The sequence below is a fragment of the Gopherus evgoodei genome, chromosome 4 (genome assembly GCF_007399415.2).
Source record: "Gopherus evgoodei ecotype Sinaloan lineage chromosome 4, rGopEvg1_v1.p, whole genome shotgun sequence".
Lineage (NCBI taxonomy): Eukaryota > Metazoa > Chordata > Testudines > Testudinidae > Gopherus > Gopherus evgoodei.
In genome coordinates this window covers 133,254,628-133,274,183 of record NC_044325.1, presented here as the reverse complement: position 1 = coordinate 133,274,183, position 19,556 = coordinate 133,254,628, and the positions used below count along the sequence as shown (strand labels likewise).

Sequence of the window (19,556 nt, the reverse complement as noted above, 5' to 3'; positions counted from 1 at the left end):
AAGGGAATCAAATGTTATTGGAGATCCTACACAATAAACCTGAGACTGCATATAGTATAGAGATGTGTAAAGCTGTAAGACAGCTGATAAAGTATAAATAGCTAGTGAATGAACACTTGGAACAGGGAAATAAAAGTTTTTGATCAAAGGTATCTCTCCTGGGTCATCTTTTCTGAAGATGATTCCACACAGAAATTTCTCCATATTTTTTTCTTCAGTAATTGTATGTATCCCATAGTAATAGAAATCTGAAAGGTGCTGTCGGTATCTGAAGTATTTGAGAAATTTCACAGAGAACTGTTTTATATGCTGTGAAACAAGATCTTTTAAAAAGCCCTCTCTCTCCCCTATCCCTCTTCCCATACACAAAACCCTTCTAGAAGTCATTGACTAAATACAGTGGTGTGAAATAGGTGGCTTCTTTCATATTATTTCCCCTAGGCCAAATTCTACATTCTTTGGTCTTGTTAAGTAGTACTTACTCAGAAGACTTGTCCCATTAAGCTCAGTGGGAGTGAATAGTATTCATTCCAACTAAGGGTATCAGAGTGGGTTTCATAGTAAATACAATGAAAGGAAGTGTCTCTTTGATTCCATTGCTGACAAAGTAGGGAGAGAAAGGGCTTTGAATGACCGCCTGAAATTACAGCTTCGTTGGTTCTGTTGCTTCTCTGAGGAATATAGATGAAAACCCAAGTAGTTTGAATTAGCCTGAACTCACAGAAAGTTTTATTATCCACTATGCCACCCAAGGCACCGCTCAAGGCCCACCGTAAGCCCTTGGAATAGAATTTAAGCGATGGGACCAGGTCTTGTGCTGACCCCTCTGCACAAGGGGAATCCCACCCAGAAATACAGCTACAACTGTATCATTAGATCTAAGTGTCCTCCAGTGATCAATGTAGATATTCCATAAATCAACTATACAGTGATTGATAGTTCTAAGCATCTCCTTATTAATTTGTATGTTCAGACGGAACAAATCATTCCCATTCCTGCACATTACCATGCCAAGATGAATGAATATTAGCCGTTAGCTCCTCACAGTCAGAACTATACATTCACCAGTTAATCCCCCGACCAACCCTGTAATGTAGGCAAGTACTATTACCCCTATTACAGATATAAGTGGCTTGTCAGTGTCAGTCAGCAGTGAAACTATAGAGTTCCTGGCTCCCAGATCATTCATATTGCCTGCCAATTTAAGACATTTGTACGTGTGATCTATAATTTTACCTGCCAGCAATCATCATGGACATCTCATCTGACAGAGCCATAGAAATAATAATCATACCCAGATCTTATGTGGCACTTTAAGTAAATTTCAAAGCACTTTGCAAAGGAGATCAGTATCATTATCCCCATTTTATATATGGGGAAACTGAGGCACTGAGAGGGGCACGCAGGCCTCCCAACAGTCCCAGGTCTTCCTTGCTTTGACCTCCAAAATTCTCCCTGTACCAGCTGAAGTGAACATTTGTTGCATTCAAGGCTAATGGAGGGGGGAATTACAGTTTGCCTTAGGACCCCAAATTAGGTGGCATTGTGACCTGGCACATAGGGTTGCAGTGCCACTCAGGTTTGGTCCAGCTGTCCCTCTGTCTCCATCTACGGAGGGGCAGATGGGCCAAACCTGAGTGGTGCTGTGTTCTGCTTTAGCCACTTGAAATTTGCGGAGGTGTAGGGAAGTGACTTGCCCAAGGTCCCCCTGCAAGTCAGTGGCAGAGCTGGAAATAAAACCCAGGTCTCTTGAGTCCCTGTCCAGTGCTCTACCCACAAAACTGCTTTTGAGCAGTAGTTTTATGCTTTTCCTTTTTCTCCCCCTCCCTAGATGACGTGGATGATCCAATGGAAATGGGGCTAAAGCGTGAACGCCCTGAAGAAAATTCAAAACAAGGAAAACGTGCCAGGAACAGAGAACAGACATAGATTCTGTAAGGACTTAACCAAGATCTGCAGAATGGCAAAGAGAAGATCGAGATTCTTGTTGGGGGAATCATGTGAACAGTTAGTGATTGTACTGGATGAATGGCTTGTACTATATTTAAGTGCATTTGGGAACATTTAGTGTGCACTGGCAGGTAATACACAGACCAACTAATGCGCAATTCAGTGCACTTTAAAAATCACACCCTCCCCCCCCCGCGTGCGTTTATAGACTCATAGACTCATAGACTCATAGACTAATAGGTCAGAAGGGACCAATCTGATCATCTAGTCTGACCTCCTGCACAAGGCAGGCCACAGAACCCCACCCATCCAATTTTATAACAACCCCTATCCCAGGATCGAGTTATTGAAATCTTCAAAACTGGTTTGAAGACCTCAAGCTGCAGAGAAACCACCAGCAAGCGACCCGTGCCCCACGCTGCAGGGGAAGGCGAAAAACCTCCAGGGCCCCTGCCAATCCGCCCTGGAGGAAAATTCCTTCCCGACCCCAAATATGGCGATCAGCTAAACCCTGAGCATGTGGGCAAGACTCACCAGCCAGCGCCCAAGAAGGAATTCTCTGCAGTAACTCAGTTCCCATGTCATCCAACATCTCCCCGCAGATCATTGAGCAGACCTATCTGGTGGTAATCCAAGATCAATTGCCCAAATTAACAATCCTATCATAACATCCCCTCCATATACTTATCAAGCTTTGTCTTAAAGCCAGGAAAGTCTTTTGCCCCGACTACTTCCCTCGGAAGGCTGTTCCAGAACTTCACTCCCCTAATGGTTAGAAACCTTCGTCTAATTTCAAGTCTAAACTTCCTAATATCCAGTTATACCCATTCGTCCTCGTGCCTACATTAGTACTAAACTTAAATAATTCCTCTCCCTCCCTAACGTTAACCCCCCTGATATATTTATATAGAGCAAGCATATCCCCCCGCAGCCTTCTTTTGGCCAGGCTAAACAAGCCAAGCTCTTTGAGTCTCCTTTCATAAGGCAGTTTTTCCATTCCTCGGATCATCCTTGTAGCCCGTCTCTGAACCTGTTCCAGTTTGAATTCATCCTTCTTGTACATGGGACACCAGAACTGCACACAGTATTCCAGATGGGGTCTCACCAACGCCTTGTATAACGGTACTAACACCTCCTTATCCTTGCAGGAAATACCCCGCCTGATGCATCCCAAAATCGCATTCGCTTTTTTAACAGCCGTATCACATTGGCGACTCATAGTCATCCTGCTATCAACCAGCACCCCAAGGTCCTTCTCCTCCTCCGTCGCTTCCAACTGATGCGCCCCCAACGTATATCCAAAATTCTTATTATTAGTTCCTAAATGCATAACCTTGCACTTTCACTATTGTATTTCATCCTGTTCCTATTACTCCAGTTAACAAGGTGGTTCAGATCTTCCTGAATAGTATCCCTGTCCTTCTCCGTGTTAGCAATACCCCCCAGCTTCGTGTCATCCGCAAACTTTATTAGCACATTCCCGCTCTTTGTGCCAAGGTCAGTAATAAAAAGGTTAAATAAGATCGGTCCCAAAACCGATCCCTGAGGGACTCCACTAGTGACCTCCTTCCAGCCTGACAATTCACCTTTCAATACGACCCTCTGGAGTCTCCCCTTTAACCAGTTCCTTATCCAACTAACAACTTTCGTATTCATTCCCATCTTTTGCAATTTGACTAACAGTTCCCCGTGCGGAACCGTGTCGAACGCCTTACTGAAATCTAGGTAAATTATATCTACCGCATTTCCTTTATCTAAGTAATCCGTCACCTTCTCAAAGAAGGAGATCAGATTGGTTTGGCACGATCTACCTTTAGTAAATCCGTGTTGCAATTCGTCCCAATTACCATTGACCTCTATGTCCTTGACTACTTTCTCCCTTAAAATTTTTTCCAAGACCTTGCATACTACAGACGTCAAGCTAACAGGCCTATAATTACCCGGATCACTTTTATTCCCTTTCTTAAAAATAGGAACTACATTAGCAATCCTCCAATCATACGGCACAACCCCCGAGTTTACCGACTGCTTAAAAATTTTCGCTAACGGGCTCGCAATTTCACGCGCCAGTTCCTTTAATATCCTCGGATGGAGATTGTCCGGGCCCTCCGACTTCGTCCCATCGAGCTGTTCAAGTACGGCCTCTACCTCAGTTGCGGTAATATCCACTTCCATATCCACATTCCCATTTATCATCCCTCCATCATCCCAAGGTTCACTAGTCTTATTAAAAACTGAAGCAAAGTACTTGTTTAGATGTTGGGCCATGCCTAGGTTATCCTTGATCTCCATTCCATCCTCAGTGTATAGCGGCCCCACTTCTTCTTTCTTTGTTTTCTTCTTATTTATGTGGCTGTAGAACCTTTTACTATTATATTACTGCTCTGTGTAGACCAGCCCTAAAACTGCACTTGGTTGTGTGTGGCAACCCTGCCTGTGGGCTCACAGTGCTTGATTCAGCAACGTGTACTAATGTGTATGTGGAAATGTTAAGCACGCATGCAGTCCCATTGGTTTCCATATGACTACCTGTGTACTAAAAGTTAGACATGTGCTCAATACCTTGTGAAACTGGGGCTGCAACCCAGTTTTCGATAGCAGCACCATAAGCCATCAGTAAGTTCCTGAAAAAAACACTAGATTTTTTTGTTAATTGAATGCAAGCAAAAAGTCAGTTTAAATTGAAATGTTTGTGAAATTTCAAAGAGAAGTAGAGTAGCCCACTGTCTGGTTAGAGGTTTTATTTGGGGAGGGGGTTGGTGATTTTGTTTTAAATAGATTTTTGTTTTTGTTATTGTTGAAGTTTCTGACTTATGCAAGAGTCCACAGAACAATCCACCATCATGCATGGTGTCCTCTGGGACAACTCCTTGAGGGACTGGTGGGAAGGGCAACTCCAGCGCAGTCTGGCATCTCCAAATTCCTTCATCCCAAAGAGCCCATGAACCTAGTACGAAAATGGCATGAATCATGACAATCAACAGGCCATGGAGAGAGGTCAGACATTTCTGGTGATAATGCTGGATCATCCAGTAGCCTTTGACAATGCTCATGACAAGGCGTTGCTAGTACATCTGCAGGACCTGGCAGGAATTAATAAAATCATATAGGTTCACAGGCCTGAAGGGGATCAGTCCTGTCACCTCTGCTGTACAAAGTCTACATGAAGCTGCTACGGGAAGAGATGGCATGCGGATGATATTCAGCTCTACGGTGCTTCGTCAGACATAGTAGTTAACAGGGGACCTGGATGAAAGCCAGTTCTCTAAAACTTATGTGGGAGAAGATGGAAGTGCTGCTCATAGAGGGAGGGATAGCTCAGTGGTTTGAGTATTGGCCTGCTAAATCCAGGGTTGTGAGTTGAATCCTTGGGAGGGCTAGTTGGGGATTAGTCCTGCTTTGAGCAGGGGGTTGGACTAGATCATCTCCTGAGGTCCCTGCCAACCCTGATATTCTATGATTAGCAAGGGAAAGTATTTTTGAGAGGAAGCACTGGTGAAATTCATTACTGCTCCATCTGCTCAGATGTGGTCAATACCTACAGTCTTGGGGTTTAACTAGACTCCTCACTGCACCTAGCCATACAAACTGCATTAGTGTCCAGAACATCTTTGCCAACTACAGGTGGAAACGGGGCCTTGGATGTGGATCTTGCCTTGACATAGTCAAGGTGTCAGTCATTACTCACAAGCCCCATATGCCTAGGCTTAAAATCTCACTACCTAAAAGAGCATCTTTCCATCTCTGACCTATGCTTATAAAGAGCATTGTAATTAACTATCTTAAAGGTGACACTTGGGATAGCCAGAGATAGGACCGTTAGTAGCAGTTCAATACGTCTTAAATTCATTACCACCAGAAATGTATTGTTATGCCAATAGGTGCTGATCTCATATACATTAAATCATTGATGTATAGGCTTGAAACTCTCCATAGAAAGAGTTTAAATTAACCATATTAAGCACCCAATCAGCTAGTAAGGGGATTGTGTGGGTTAAAACCCTCTCTTGTGGGCAGTTTAACACTTTCTGAAGTTCCTTTGTATTGCAAAGCAGTTGTACAGAAGGAGGGTTGATGCCCATACTCACCCTTTGAGCTAGGTAGTGCAAGGTAGCAGGTTTAGTCATGGGGGTGCCCAGGTAAAGCCCAGAAGCTGAAGCAGAAGCAAGGAACAATGTGTTGAGCACAAAGATTCCAAAAGAAATGGAGACCTGAGACATCTGCTTCCTGGTCACAAAATGGTTGTGCTTTAACTGAAGTTTCTGCAGGAGGCAGTTACCCTCATAGAGTTTGTGACCACTTGTTCAAGGGAACAGGACTTGGGTACATTTTGTAAATAAACAAAATCCATATCACCAATTTCTTCTCCAGGGGGAACCTCACTTAAAAGACCCTGAAATCTGCCACTGCTCGGCAAAAGACCAACAATAATTAAATGTAAACTTTGCCACACATCCCGCTGTGCAGGCTTCCCATTTATGGAGAGTTATGATACTCTGAGCACATAGCCAACTGATCAGTCTTTCTCTGTTCCCTTGTGTGATGTTTGACTGTTCATATTCGGCAATGATAGTGACTGAATTTAAGCCATGCAAAGCGCACTCAGCTGCCAAAGTGATGAGTGCCTTAAATACAAAATAATTCACCATATTAGATGATGTTATGTTTGTTTTATACACGAAAAAGCCAACTTTTTGTTTTCAGGCAAAATAACATTTATTATCGCTCCTGCTATTATTTTTCTATGCAGCTTATTTTTGGGGAGGTCTGTGTTTACATTGTGGCCAAAGTTGCCTATATTGGACACTTGCCGTCTTACTTATTGTCTCTGCAGTTCCTTCCCCAACTGCATCCAAGCTTTTAGGGCCCTTTTACTCTGCTCTGCTCCTTTTACCCAGTGTAAATGGGCCAGAGCAAGAGTGAAGATCTCACCCTTAAATTCTAAATGACATCATGTAATAAAGGGTGACCCAGGAATGTTAATAAGAGATTGTACTGACTCCACTTAGGCTGACAACAGGTTTGAACTTGGGCCCTTCACTGCTAAAAGCACAAGAATTACTGCTTGAGCTAAAGGAATAAATGCACTAGCTGTTAAACAGTATCAGATTCATAAACCTGTATTTTTTGGACCAGCCCGTGAAGGGAGACAAAGGCAGTTTCTTTCCTAGGGTGAGTTACATGCTTCCACCACCTGGTGACACTGATCCTGAGCATATGGGGTCTACTGGAGTTGAAGCCCTGCATAAGGCAACATTTTGTAACTAAACCTGCTTGGATTGATAATAAGGTTTAAACCCAAGACGTTCAATGGTAGAAACTTCACAGCTTGAGCTAAAGGATGATGTGTAAAATTTAAAAAAATCACTAAGTGAGTTAGGAGTCTAAGCCCCAGGGACTTTCAATAAAACTTACCCTCCTAAGTGCCTGAGTCACTTTTGAAAATAGGACTTAGGAGCCTAGTCACTTAGCCATTTTGTAAATTGGTATCTGTAATTCATTAGCTGGACACTTTAGCAGACTTATAAATGTCTTATGTGAACCAGCCACTAGAAGGAGACAAAGGACTGCAAATTCTAATTTGGATTACAGAACCACCACCCTCTTTTAGTTTTTTCACTGTGTAATAGATTTTGTGGTTGTGAATCTTACAGATGAAGTTGCAACTTTTGTCCAGTTATGAACAGCTCTTCTCACTCACGCCGAAATTTTTCTTTGAGCCTGGAAATTTCTATACTTGGTGTCAGCACAAAGATTTTTTTTAAGTTACATGAAAATTCATTCAGCTGTTAGTAAACCAAGCAGATAATCACTGTTTCATCACCATTGAAGCAGGCCATAAATCTTTCCATTGATATTGCAATCTGTTAGATGAGGCCTGAGTTTGGTCTTTCATGGGTTTGTTTGCAAGGAGTTAACTCAAATCTGACTACACTTTAAAACTTCAACCTTCATATTTTTTGCCACTAGAGTTCAAAATGCAGAATTTTGGGGAGAAAATAGTTCTAAGACATTGAAAATAGGGCTCTTGCATGTATAATAAAAAGTGTCACTGTTACAAGTTGCATAATCAGCTGCAGCACTACTGAAGAATTTAGTTAGACACAATTTCAGCACTCCAGTAGGTTGTCTGCTATCTATATTGACATGGAGAAGACTTATCCACAGAGTTTGAGTGGAACTTATAGTTGGACATCATGGAGTAGATAATGTCCAGTGTGTAGTAAATCTAGTACTTTCAACCCAATTAGAGTCCAAACCTTATTTAGTGTTATCTGTGGATGCAAAGATGGCCTTTGACTGGGTAGAGTGGCAATATTTGTTTTGGCTCATTTTAAAAAATACGTTTTCAAGAAACCCTTCTGTATTGACAGACAGTCATGTATAAATCACATCAAGCAGCTTTGGTTATTAATGAGGCTAACCACCCACCCACCCCCCATTTAGATTGCACAGAGAGGCAGAAATGTCCATCTTCCTCTCCTCACTTTGGCCTTTCATGATCATTCCCCTCTATTTGGCATTGGTGAGGCCTCATCTGGAGTACTGTGTCCAGTTTTGGGCCCCACACTACAAGAAGGATGTGGAAAAATTGGAAAGAGTCCAGCGGAGGGCAACGAAAATTATTAGGGGGCTGGAGCACATGACTTATGAGGAGAGGCTCAGGGAACTGGGATTGTTTAGTCTGCAAAAGAGAAGAATGAGGGGGGATTTCATAGCTGCTTTCAACTACCTGAAAGGGGGTTCCAAAGAGGCTGGATCTAGACTGTTCTCAGTGGTAACAGATGACAGAACAAGGAGCAATGGTCTCAAGTTGCAGTGCGGGAGGTCTAGGTTGGAATTTAGGAAAACTTTTTTACTAGGAGGGCAATGAAGCACTGGAATGGGTTCCCTAGGGAGGTGGTGGAATCTCCTTCCTTAGAGGTTTTTAAGGTCAGGCTTGACAAAGCCCTGGCTGGGATGATTTAGTTGGGGATTGGTCCTGCTTTGAGCAGGGGGTTGGACTAGATGACCTCCTGAGGTCCCTTCCAACCCTGAGATTCTATGATTTTATGATTCTTTCCTTGAATTCCTATGCATACTGGATTAGAATATATCAATTAAAGAGCAAAGGGAGTCAGGCTTGGGAAAGTTGCCCCTGTCACGCTGTCTGGAGTGGCTCACAAATGTGAGTGCCTACCTCAGGGCAGACTGTCAGAAAACAGGCAGATAGCCCAAATTGGTGATGTGCTCTATAATTAGATTTCACCTAGCCAGTGACAAATGTAAACTCCTGGATCACTATACCAGTCTTACTATAGAGTCACAGACAGTCCCCTGAGACTCTCCAGTTTATCTTGTCACCCAGACAAACTATAAACTTGTGATAAAAGGTCACCTAAACCAAAAATCACAGCTCACCAGTCCCAAGATGAACCCCAGATCAACTTGTACTCAACTTTTACACCAAAGACAATGCTGGCAGCCAATTCTATAGTAAACTAACTAAAGGTTTATTAGCTAAGAACAGGAAATGAGTTATTGAGAGGTTAAAGCGGTAAAATATTTGCACAGGTAAGTCACCGTTTGTAATTCCAAATGGTGGCAATGATGTAATAAACTACCAGTTTCCCAAAATTCTTTTCAGGGTACCCAGATTGTTGCTGGGGATCTCCACTTTGCATCTTCCCTGTAAGAGTCCAGAGATAAAAGATCTTTCCTTGAATCCATTTTTCCAGCTTCTTCTCACAGAAGACAAGCTGACAGGGTCGCTCACTACCCACATAGACTTTTCCTTTGATGATGATGAGTGAGGAATGCACTTAGAGTATTTGACCACCGGTCATCACATACAGTGGCCACTTGCTTTGAAATTAACACTTTTCTGATAGTTTTTCATTTCCATTCCACAAGGCTTCTTTTTCATTTGATGGGTTATTTAATTGCAGGGATATACGCAATGTATATGTTTGCTATTACATTATAACAGGAAACATATAAGTTAAAACAGTGCACATTATAAGTTGTAGGGCTGTCAAGCAATTTAAAAAATTGCTCAATTAATCGCCCTTTTAAACAATAGATTACCATTTATTTAACTTTTTTTATGTTTTCTACATTTTCAAATATATTGATTTCAATTACAACACAATGCAAAGTGTACAGTGCTCACTTTATATTTTATTACAAATATTTGCACTGTAAAAAAATTAGTATTTTTCAATTTGCCTAATATAAATACTGTAGAGCAAACTATCCTGAAAGTTGAATTTTCAAATGTAGAATTATATACCAAAAAAAAACTGTATTCAAAAATAAAATAATTTAAAATTTAAGAGCCTACGAGTCCACTCAGTCCTACTTCTTGTTCAGCCAATTGCTTGAAAACAAGATTGTTTGCATTTGCAGGAGATAATGCTGCCCGCTTCTCATTTAAGATGTCACCAGAAAGTGAGAACAGGCGTTAACGTGGCACTACTGTAGCTGGCATTGCAAGATATTTACGTGCCAGGTGTGCTAAAAATTCATATGTCCTTCATGCTTCAACCACTATTCCAGATGACATGAGACCATGCTGAAGACACTGGGGTTCTGCTCAATAACAATGCAAAGCAGTGTGGACCGACGCACGTTCATTTTCATTATTCGAGTGAGATGCCACCAGGAGAAGGTTGATTTTCTTTTTTGGTAGTTTAGGTTCTGTAGTTAGCACATTGGAATGTTGCTCTTTTAAGACTTCTGAAAGCATGCTCCACACCTCATCCCTCTCAGATGTTGGAAGACACTTCAGATTCTTAAACCTTGGGTCACATGCTGTAGCTATCTTTAGAAATCTCACAGTGGTCCTTCTTTGCATTTTGTCAAATCTGCAGTGAATGTGTTCTTAAATGAACAACATGTGCTGGGTCACCATCTGAGACTGCTATAACATGAAATATATGGCAGAATGTGGGTAAAACAGAGCAGGAGACATACAATTCTCCCCCAAGGAGTTCAGTCACAAATTTACAAATAAACACATTCTTTTTTTAATGAGTGTCATCAGGATGGAAGCATGTCCTCTAGAATGGTGGCTGAAACATGAAGGGGCATACGAATGTTTAGCATATCTGGCATGTAAATACCTTGCAATGCCAGCTACAAAAGTGCCATGCAAACACCTGTTCTCACTTTCAGGTGACATTGTAAATAAGAAGCGGGCAGCATTATCTCCCATAAACGTACACAAACTTGTTTGTGTTAGCGATTGGCTGAACAAGAAGTAGGACTGAGTTGACCTGTAGACTCTAAAGTTTTACATTGTTTTATTTTTGAGTGCAGCTATGTAACAACAACAAAATCTACATTTGTAAGTTGCACTACAGTACTTTTATGAGGTGAACTGAAAAATACTATTTCTTTTGTTTATCATTTTTACAGTGCAAATATTTGTAGTAAAAAATAATATAAACTGAGCGCTGTTCACTTTGCATGTTGTAATTGAAATCAATATAATTGAAAATGTAGAAAAAGTCCCAAAATGTTTAATAAATTTCAGTTGGTATTCTATTGTTTAACAGTGCGATTAAAACTGCAATTAATTGCTATTAATTTTTTTATCACGATTAATTTTTTTAGTTAATCACGTGCATTAACTGTGATTAATCAACAGCCCTAGTAATAACCCATTCATTTTCATGAAGTTTAAACACTGAATATACACTTATATATTTAACAGTTACTTTGATCTATACTAATACACAAGTGAATTGACATAGGGCTTCAGCATGATCTGGCACCTGGTCTGTCAACGTCACAGCCCCTTTGGTCTGCGTGGGTAGCCAAAGTTGGGTCTTGCGGGATTGTTTCTGGTAGGGAAATAATTGGTGATATAAGTCAGGTCTGTTCTTGCTGCAGTCTTGTTTATTTGCCAAAAATGCACACATAGGCCTGTTTGAACACAATAGAAACAAACAGAAGCAGGCAGTTTCCTTGCCTAGAAATCCCAAGTCTACCCTTCCAGGGAGCTCTGTGCCTAAGAAGTCCTGTCTCTCTGCTTCTCTCAGAGCCAGCTCACACACCCTCTCCTGACTTTCAGCCTTCAACAGACAGCTTGCCCCCTGCATTTGCAACCAGGGAAACCATTGTTAATCTATCTGTTTACATATGAGAAGGAAAAGTGGAATCTGTGCTTCTCCAAAGAATGTGACAGTGGCCTGCTGTCACAGTACAAATGTTTTCAAGCATTTCTGTCCCCAGTGTTTGGGGTCTCCCTCTTTGGAGCCATGCCACACAAGGCAAGAGATAGATGTGCAGGGGGTAGATCTGCTCCAGTGGTTGCACAGGGAAAGTGTGTGGCTTGCAGTCTTGATTGGAAAGTTCATGGGAAAAAAGTACAGTTGCTTTGTGATTCTTTCTTTCCCTGTTCCTTTCTCTGCTCTTCATTAGACGAAGGGGCTGGATTTCCTGACACTGTGTGGGCTGGCTTGGGAAGGGTAAGCATTTGCAGTGGTTTGCTTCTCTCTTTCCATGCAGGCACCATCTTCTATCTTAGTATATAATGTATTTCTGTTTGGATTACATCCCAGTCCTGTACGTATATGTCCACAAATTTCAGGTACAGCAGAAATTCTAGCTGGTTCTTAAGGTCTCATAGACTCATAGACTTTAGGGTCAGAAGGGACCAATATGATCATCTAGTCTGACCTCCCACACAAAGCAGGCCACAGAATCCTACCCATCCACTTCTATAACAAACCCCTAACCTATGTCTGAGTTATTGAAGTCTTCAAATTGTGGTTTGAAGACCTCAAGCTGCAGAGAATCCACCAGCAAGTGATCTATGCCCCACGCTGCAGAGGAAGGCGAAAAACCTCCAGGGCCTCTGCCAATCTGCCCCAGAGGAAAATTCCTTCCCGACCAAAATATGGCGATCAGCTAAACCCTGAGCATGTGGGCAAGACTCACCAGCCAGCACTCAGGAAAGAATTCTCTGCAGTAACCCAGATCCCATCCCATCTAACATCCCATCACAGACCACTGGGCATACTTACCTGCTGATAATCAAAGATCAATTGCCAAAATTAAGCTATCCCATCATACCATCCCTTCCATAAACTTATCAAGCTTAGTGTTAAAGCCAGATATGTTTTTTGCCCCCACTACTCCCCTTGGAAGGCTGTTCCAGAACTTCACTCCTCTAATGGTTAGAAACCTTCGTCTACTTTCAAGTCTAAACTTCCTAGTGTCCAGTTTATACCCATTTGTTCTTGTGTCTACATTGGTACTAAGCTTAAATAATTCCTCTCCCTCCCTAATATTAATCCCTCTGAAAAATTTATAAAGAGCAAGCATATCCCCCCTCAACCTTCTTTTGGTTAGGCTAAACAAGCCAAGCTCTTTGAGTCTCCTTTCATAAGACAGGTTTTCCATTCCTTGTATCATCCTAGTAGTCCGTCTCTGAACCTGTTCCAGTTTGAATTCATCCTTCTTAAACATGGGAGACCAGAACTGCACACAGTATTCTAGATGAGGTCTCACTAGTGCCTTATATAACGGTACTAACACCTCCTTATCTTTGCTGGAAATACCTCAGCTGATGCATCCTAAAACTGCATTAGCTTTTTTAACGGCCATATCACATTGGCGGCTCATAGTCATCCTGTGATCAACCAATACTCCAAGGTCCTTCTCCTCCTCTGTTGCTTCCAACTGATGTGTCCCCAATTTATAACTAAAATTCTTATTATTAATCCCTAAATGCATGACCTTGCACTTTTCACTATTAAATTTCATCCTATTACTATTACTCCAGTTTACAAGGTCATCCAGATCTTCCTGTATGATATCCCGGTCCTTCTCTGTGTTAGCAATACCTCCCAGCTTTGTGTTATCCGCAAACTTTATTAGCACATTCCCGCTTTTTGTGCCAAGGTCAGTAATAAAAAGGTTAAATAAGATTGGTCCCAAAACTGATCCTTGAGGAACTCCACTAGTAACCTCCTTCCAGTCTGACAGTTCACCCTTCAGTACAACCCGCTGTAGTCTCCCCTTTAACCAGTTCCTTATCCACCTTTCAATTTTCATATTGATCCCCATCTTTTCCAATTTAACTAATAATTCCCCATGTGGAACCGTGTCAAATGCCTTACTGAAATCGAGGTAAATTAGATCTACTGCATTTCCTTTGTCTAAATAATCTGTCACCTTCTCAAAGAAGGAGATCAGGTTGGTTTGGCACGATCTACCTTTTGTAAAACCATGTTGTAATTTGTCCCAATTACCATTGACCTCACTGTCCTTAACTATTTTCTCCTTCAAAATTTTTTCCAAGACCTTACATATTACAGATGTCAAACTAACAGGCCTATAGTTACTCAGATCACTTTTTTTCCCTTTCTTAACGATAGGAACTATGTTAGCAATTCTCCAGTCGTACAGTACAACCCCTGAGTTTACTGATTCATTAAAAATTCTTGCTAATGGGCTTGCAATTTCATGTGCCAGTTCCTTTAATATTCTTGGATGAAGATTATCTGGGCCCCCCGATTTAGTCCCATTAAGCTGTTCAAGTTTGGCTTCTACCTCAGATGTGGTAATATCTATCTCCATATCCTCATTCCCATTTGTCATCCTTCCATTATCCCTAAGCTCCTCATTAGCCTTATTAAAGACTGAGGCAAAGTATTTATTTAGATATTGGGCCATGCCTAGGTTATCCTTAACCTCCATTCCATCCTCAGTGTTTAGCGGTCCCACTTCTTCTTTCTTTGTTTTCTTCTTATTTATATGGCTATAGAACCTTTTACTATTGGTTTTAATTCCCTTTGCAATGTCCAACTCTACATGGCTTTTAGCCTCTCTCACTTTATCCCTACATGTTCTGACCTCACTAAGGTAGCTTTCCTTGCTAATCCCACTCATCTTCCACTCCTTTTAGGCTTTCTGCTTTTTGTTAATCACCTCTCTGAGATGCTTGCTCATCCAGCTTGGTTTACAACTCCTGCCTATAGCTTTTTTCCCCTTTCTTGGGATGCAGGCTTCTGATATTTTCTGCAGCTTCGACTTAAATTAATTCCAGGCCTCCTCCACATTTAGATCCACAAGTTCTTCAGTCCAATCCACTTCCCTAACTAATTTCCTTAATCCTTTAAAATTAGCCCTTTTGAAGTAAAAAACCCTAGTCCCAGATCTATTTTTGTTTATCCTTCCAACTAGTTTGAACTGAATTAGCTCATGATCACTCGAACCAAGGTTGTCCCCTACAACCATTTCTTCTATGAGGTCCTCACTACTCACCAAAACCAAATCTAAAATGGCATCCCCTCTTGTTGGTTCTTCAACTACTTGGTGAAGAAATCCATCAGCTATCACATCCAGAAAAATCTGAGCCCTATTATTCTTACTAGCACTTGTCCTCCAGTCTATATCTGGGAAGTTAAAGTCTCCTATGATCACACAATTCCCATTAGTGTTTACTTCATTAAAAACATTAAAGAGGTCTCTATCCATATCCAAATCAGATCCCAGCGGTCTGTAGCACACCCCAAGCACTATCTCAGGGGAGTCTCTAGTAGCTTTCTTTCCCAGTGTGATTTTTGCCCAGACAGACTCTGTCTTATCCATTCCATCACTTCTTATTTCTTTACAGTTAACCTCATCATTGATATACAATGCTACTCTACCACCTTAGCCTTTATTTCTGTCTTTCCTAAACAGCACATAGCCTTCAATACCTGTACTCCAGTCATGACTACTATTCCACCATGTTTCTGTTATCCCTATAATATCTGGTTTCACTTCCTGTACCAGTAGCTCTAGTTCCTCCATTTTGTTACCTAGACTCCTCGCATTAGTGTACAGACATCTTAATTTTTGCCGTTTGGCTTCACTGACATTCTTTACCCGGTTAGGCACAAACATTCTACCACCAGCATCACCTGTTAGACTGGTATCTACACTACCCTTCCTCCTTATGTCAATTCTTCTGTCCTATAGTAATACAAATGTTCTGGGTCCATGTTCATAGCTCACCAAAACCCCTCCATTCAGCAACAGCTAGAGGGGTGAGCAGCAACACCAACAGCTCTCTGGCAGAGATTGTTGGATCGCCACCACAGGACTGGGAAGCCACCTCCTTTTTCCAGTCTGGTACTTTCAGAACTGCTGTTTTCCCTGTCTAGTTGATGGCCAGACTTAAAAAAAGAGAGTGGGCACTATTAACATTGCCCCTAAAATAAATGCATGCCCCCAGCCCACCGACCCAATCACACACTTAAAGACATTACATTTTTTTAAAAAACTATTATTTCATGCTACCTAAAATTTTAAGCATGTGCTCCTTTCTGAGGGACTGCAAATGTTATCTGAGAAATAAGGGTAATGAAACAACTGCATTCCTTAAATGCCAAAAAGTGTCTGTACTGTGGCCTTCAACAGCAAAGTTATGTTATGTCGGATGATTTTTTACCCGCTTTGAAGGGAAAGAAAAAATATAATGCTGCTCTTGTGATTGACCTGGCAGGACCATTTGGCTGAGGAGGATGAGCCCATTCTGCCTGGGAACCAGGAGCAGCAGCCCAAGGACAGTAGGAGCAGAGGGAGTACACTTGAGGACCTGCTCATTGGCATTGCCAGGAGTCAGAAGCAATTTGACTTTATGAGAGGAAGGGAGGAATGGGCTGCTGAGTGGGAGGAACATTTTCACCAGAGGCAGGAGTCAATAATGGAGCAGGACACTCGGTAAAGGGAACAGGAGCTTTATCAAAGGGACCGGAAGCATGTCCTGTTGCAGACCCAGGTACAAGTGGTAGTGGAAAGGATTCAGTCCTGCCTGCCACAATAGCCACTGCCAATGTCTGGGAACTGGCACCTCCTCCTCATCCACCATATATTCCTCCTCCAGCAACTGCAGCGCAGGGTACTGCTGAGATGGAGGATTCAAACCCCACCCCCAGTGACAAGACAGGGGCTGCAGGACTCCAGGCACAGCAGCCTGCACTGGCACCCAGAGCCCCTACTAGGAGAAGCCCTGTGACCATGTAGGAGGGGAACAATGAGCCTGACTGAGACTGCGCCTGAAGGCTGTTGTGTGTCTCACTCCCAAACCACATGCAAGAGATGCCTCCTGTTTGTCCCCCTGGACTCAATAGCGTAGTTGGGGGGGGAGCAGGGGAGCGGCCACTCCCTACTGAGCACATTCCCCAAAAGTGGCACGTTTTTAATTTTTACACACACCGCAGCAGTCCGGGTCTTCGGCGGCAATTTGGCAGCAGATCCTTCAGCTGCTCCAGGTCTTCGGCGGCAAGACTTGGGTTTTTCTTTTATTTTTTTCTTCGCTGCTTCGGCGCCTTTTTTTTATGTGTTTGCTCCCCCTGCTAGTAGAACCTGGCTATGCCACTGCCTGGACTGTTTTCTGCAGCTATTCCCCCCTTCTCTGGGGGAAAGGGAGTTCAAGGCCAAGAACACAAGGTCATAGACATTATAGTTCAGGTGTTCTCAGGGAGTCTGATCTGTTTTGCTTTCTTTCACAGTTGCTTTTAAAAATATGTTCAGAGTTATGCTACATTCACTAGTTTCAATAAATGTTATTTTTGTTTACTTATGTGTGGACCCTTCATTCTGGCTGTGATCAAAGGGTAAATTGTTTTGTGTTGTCCCCCCTTCCCCCGCTTTAGACCCCACCAGTCAGTACCGTGAGTCACATAACTCCTCAGGGTAGAAAACTGAAGGTCCTTTCTGTCTCTCCCAACCCACCCCAACTCCCTCCTCCTGTCCAGGTATATGTGACTAGAACATAATAAACTGGAGACATATGGAAAGTGCAACGTGCATGGAAATGACAGATACATTTATTAACTGGAGAAGAAAAAGAAAAGGGTGGATAAAGTTCCCTGTGAGTTTGACAACACTGAGAACAGGAAAAGTAAATTGAAGTAACCAAACAGCACTTAAATGACCTCTCCTCAACCCCCTCCCCCAACCACCCCAGCAAACCATGACTGCTTTGAACCATGGGGTTACTCACAGTTAACAGCCAGTAAGTACCCTTATCCCCAAACCCTACAGTTGCCAGAATCCAGTTGTAAAAGTTCCTCCCAACCCCTTCAACTGTTGTCAAAGTCCTACTAGCACTGAATAATTCCCCCTAGACTTGGTCTGCCTAACAATTGTAAACATTAACAGAAAATGAAAAAATAATAAATGCAATTTAACTGGGCAGCAGGGCCAGCTTTAGGCCGATTCCCCCGATTTCGGCCCCGCACCTAAGAGGGCCCCATGCCCTAAAGAAGAGCACCTAACTTAGGTGCCTTTTTAATTTTTACTCACCCGGCGGCCGTCCGGGTTTTCAGAGGCACTTCGGCAGTGGGTCCTTCACTCGCTCTGGGTCTTTGGCGGCGTTTCGGCCGCGGGTCCTTCAGTGACCCAGAGTGAGTGAAGGACCCGCCGCTGAAGTGTCATGGAAGACCCAGACTGCCGCCGGGTATTTGAATCGGGCCCCGCACTTCCTAAAGCTGGCCCTGCTGGGAAAATACCCTTGGCAAAACAATCACAAACCAAAAGATGTCATACCTGCTGAGGGGCCTGTGATGGGTTGGGTCACAGAAACCCTCCTGAGACTGCCACTTGATGTGCTGAGACTATCTCTGAGCCCGTTTTCCCTGGCAGCTTGGGACTTCAGTACCCTGTCCTGTTGAGCCAGACGCGCTAGCACAGACCAAGGTGTGAACCATGTCCCCCAAAAGCTGCAGGCTTAACTGAAAAGAGCTTAAGAAGTGCTCCTGTCTCCAACACCCAGATGCCCAGCTCCCCATGGGGTTCAAACCCCAAATAAATCCATTTTACCCTGTATAAAGCTTATACAGGGTAAACTCATAAATTGTTCACCCTCTATAACACTGATAGATATGCACTGCTGTTTGCTCCCCCAGGTATTAATTACTTGCTCTGGGTTAATTAATAAGCAAAAAGTGATTTTATTAAGTATAACAAGTAGGATTTAAGTGGTTCCAAGTAATAACAGACAGAACAAAGTAAGTTACCAAGCAAAATAAAATAAAACACGCAAGTCTAAGCCTAATACATTAAGAAACTGATTACAGATATCAGAGGGGTAGCCGTGTTAGTCTGGATCTGTACAAGCGGTCACAGAACTCTTTCCCATGATTACAGATAAAATCTCACCCTCAGAGATGTTCCAATAAGTTCCTTTCAAAAACTAGACTCCTTTCCAGTCTGGGCCCAATCCTTGGTACAGTTCTTGTTCCACCTCAGGTGGTAGCTAGGGGATTTCTCATGACTGCCATCTCCTTTGTTCTGTTCCACCTTCTTATATATCTTTGGCACAAGGTGGGAATCTTTTGTCTCTTTGGGTCCCCATCCCTCCTTCTAAATGGAAAAGCATCAGGTTTAAGATGGATTCCAGTACCAGGGCCACCCGGGAGGGGGCAAGTGGGGCAATTTGCCCCAGGCCCCGGGCCCCGCAGGGGCCCCCATGAGAATATAGTATTCTATAGTATTGCAAATTTTTTTATTGTACTTCTTCATGGTTGTCCAGAAAGCTTCATGTCAAATGCCTTCTTGAAGTCAACAACAACTGGTGTTGAAAGTACTTCTCACATAGAACACAAAGATTGAAAATCTGTTCT

The 19,556-nt window shown here is 42.6% G+C and overlaps 1 protein-coding gene across 5 annotated transcripts in view; it reads left to right on the top strand.

Annotated features, from left to right (window-relative positions):
* Positions 1-17,200, top strand: part of LOC115650769 (cryptochrome-1-like) — a 46,978-nt gene extending 29,778 nt beyond the window's left edge. For 2 of the 5 annotated variants that reach the window (XM_030561163.1, XM_030561160.1), the window contains one exon: positions 1,832-2,149. In XM_030561163.1, coding sequence (XP_030417023.1) covers positions 1,832-1,929 — 98 coding nt within the window. In that variant the 3' untranslated portion in view covers positions 1,930-2,149. Of the gene's footprint in view, positions 1-1,831; positions 2,150-4,753; positions 5,316-16,432 lie in introns of those variants that run through there. The other 3 variants (XR_004000215.1, XM_030561162.1, XM_030561161.1) reach the window with 3 other exon arrangements.
* Positions 17,201-19,556: the final 2,356 nt, after the last annotated feature.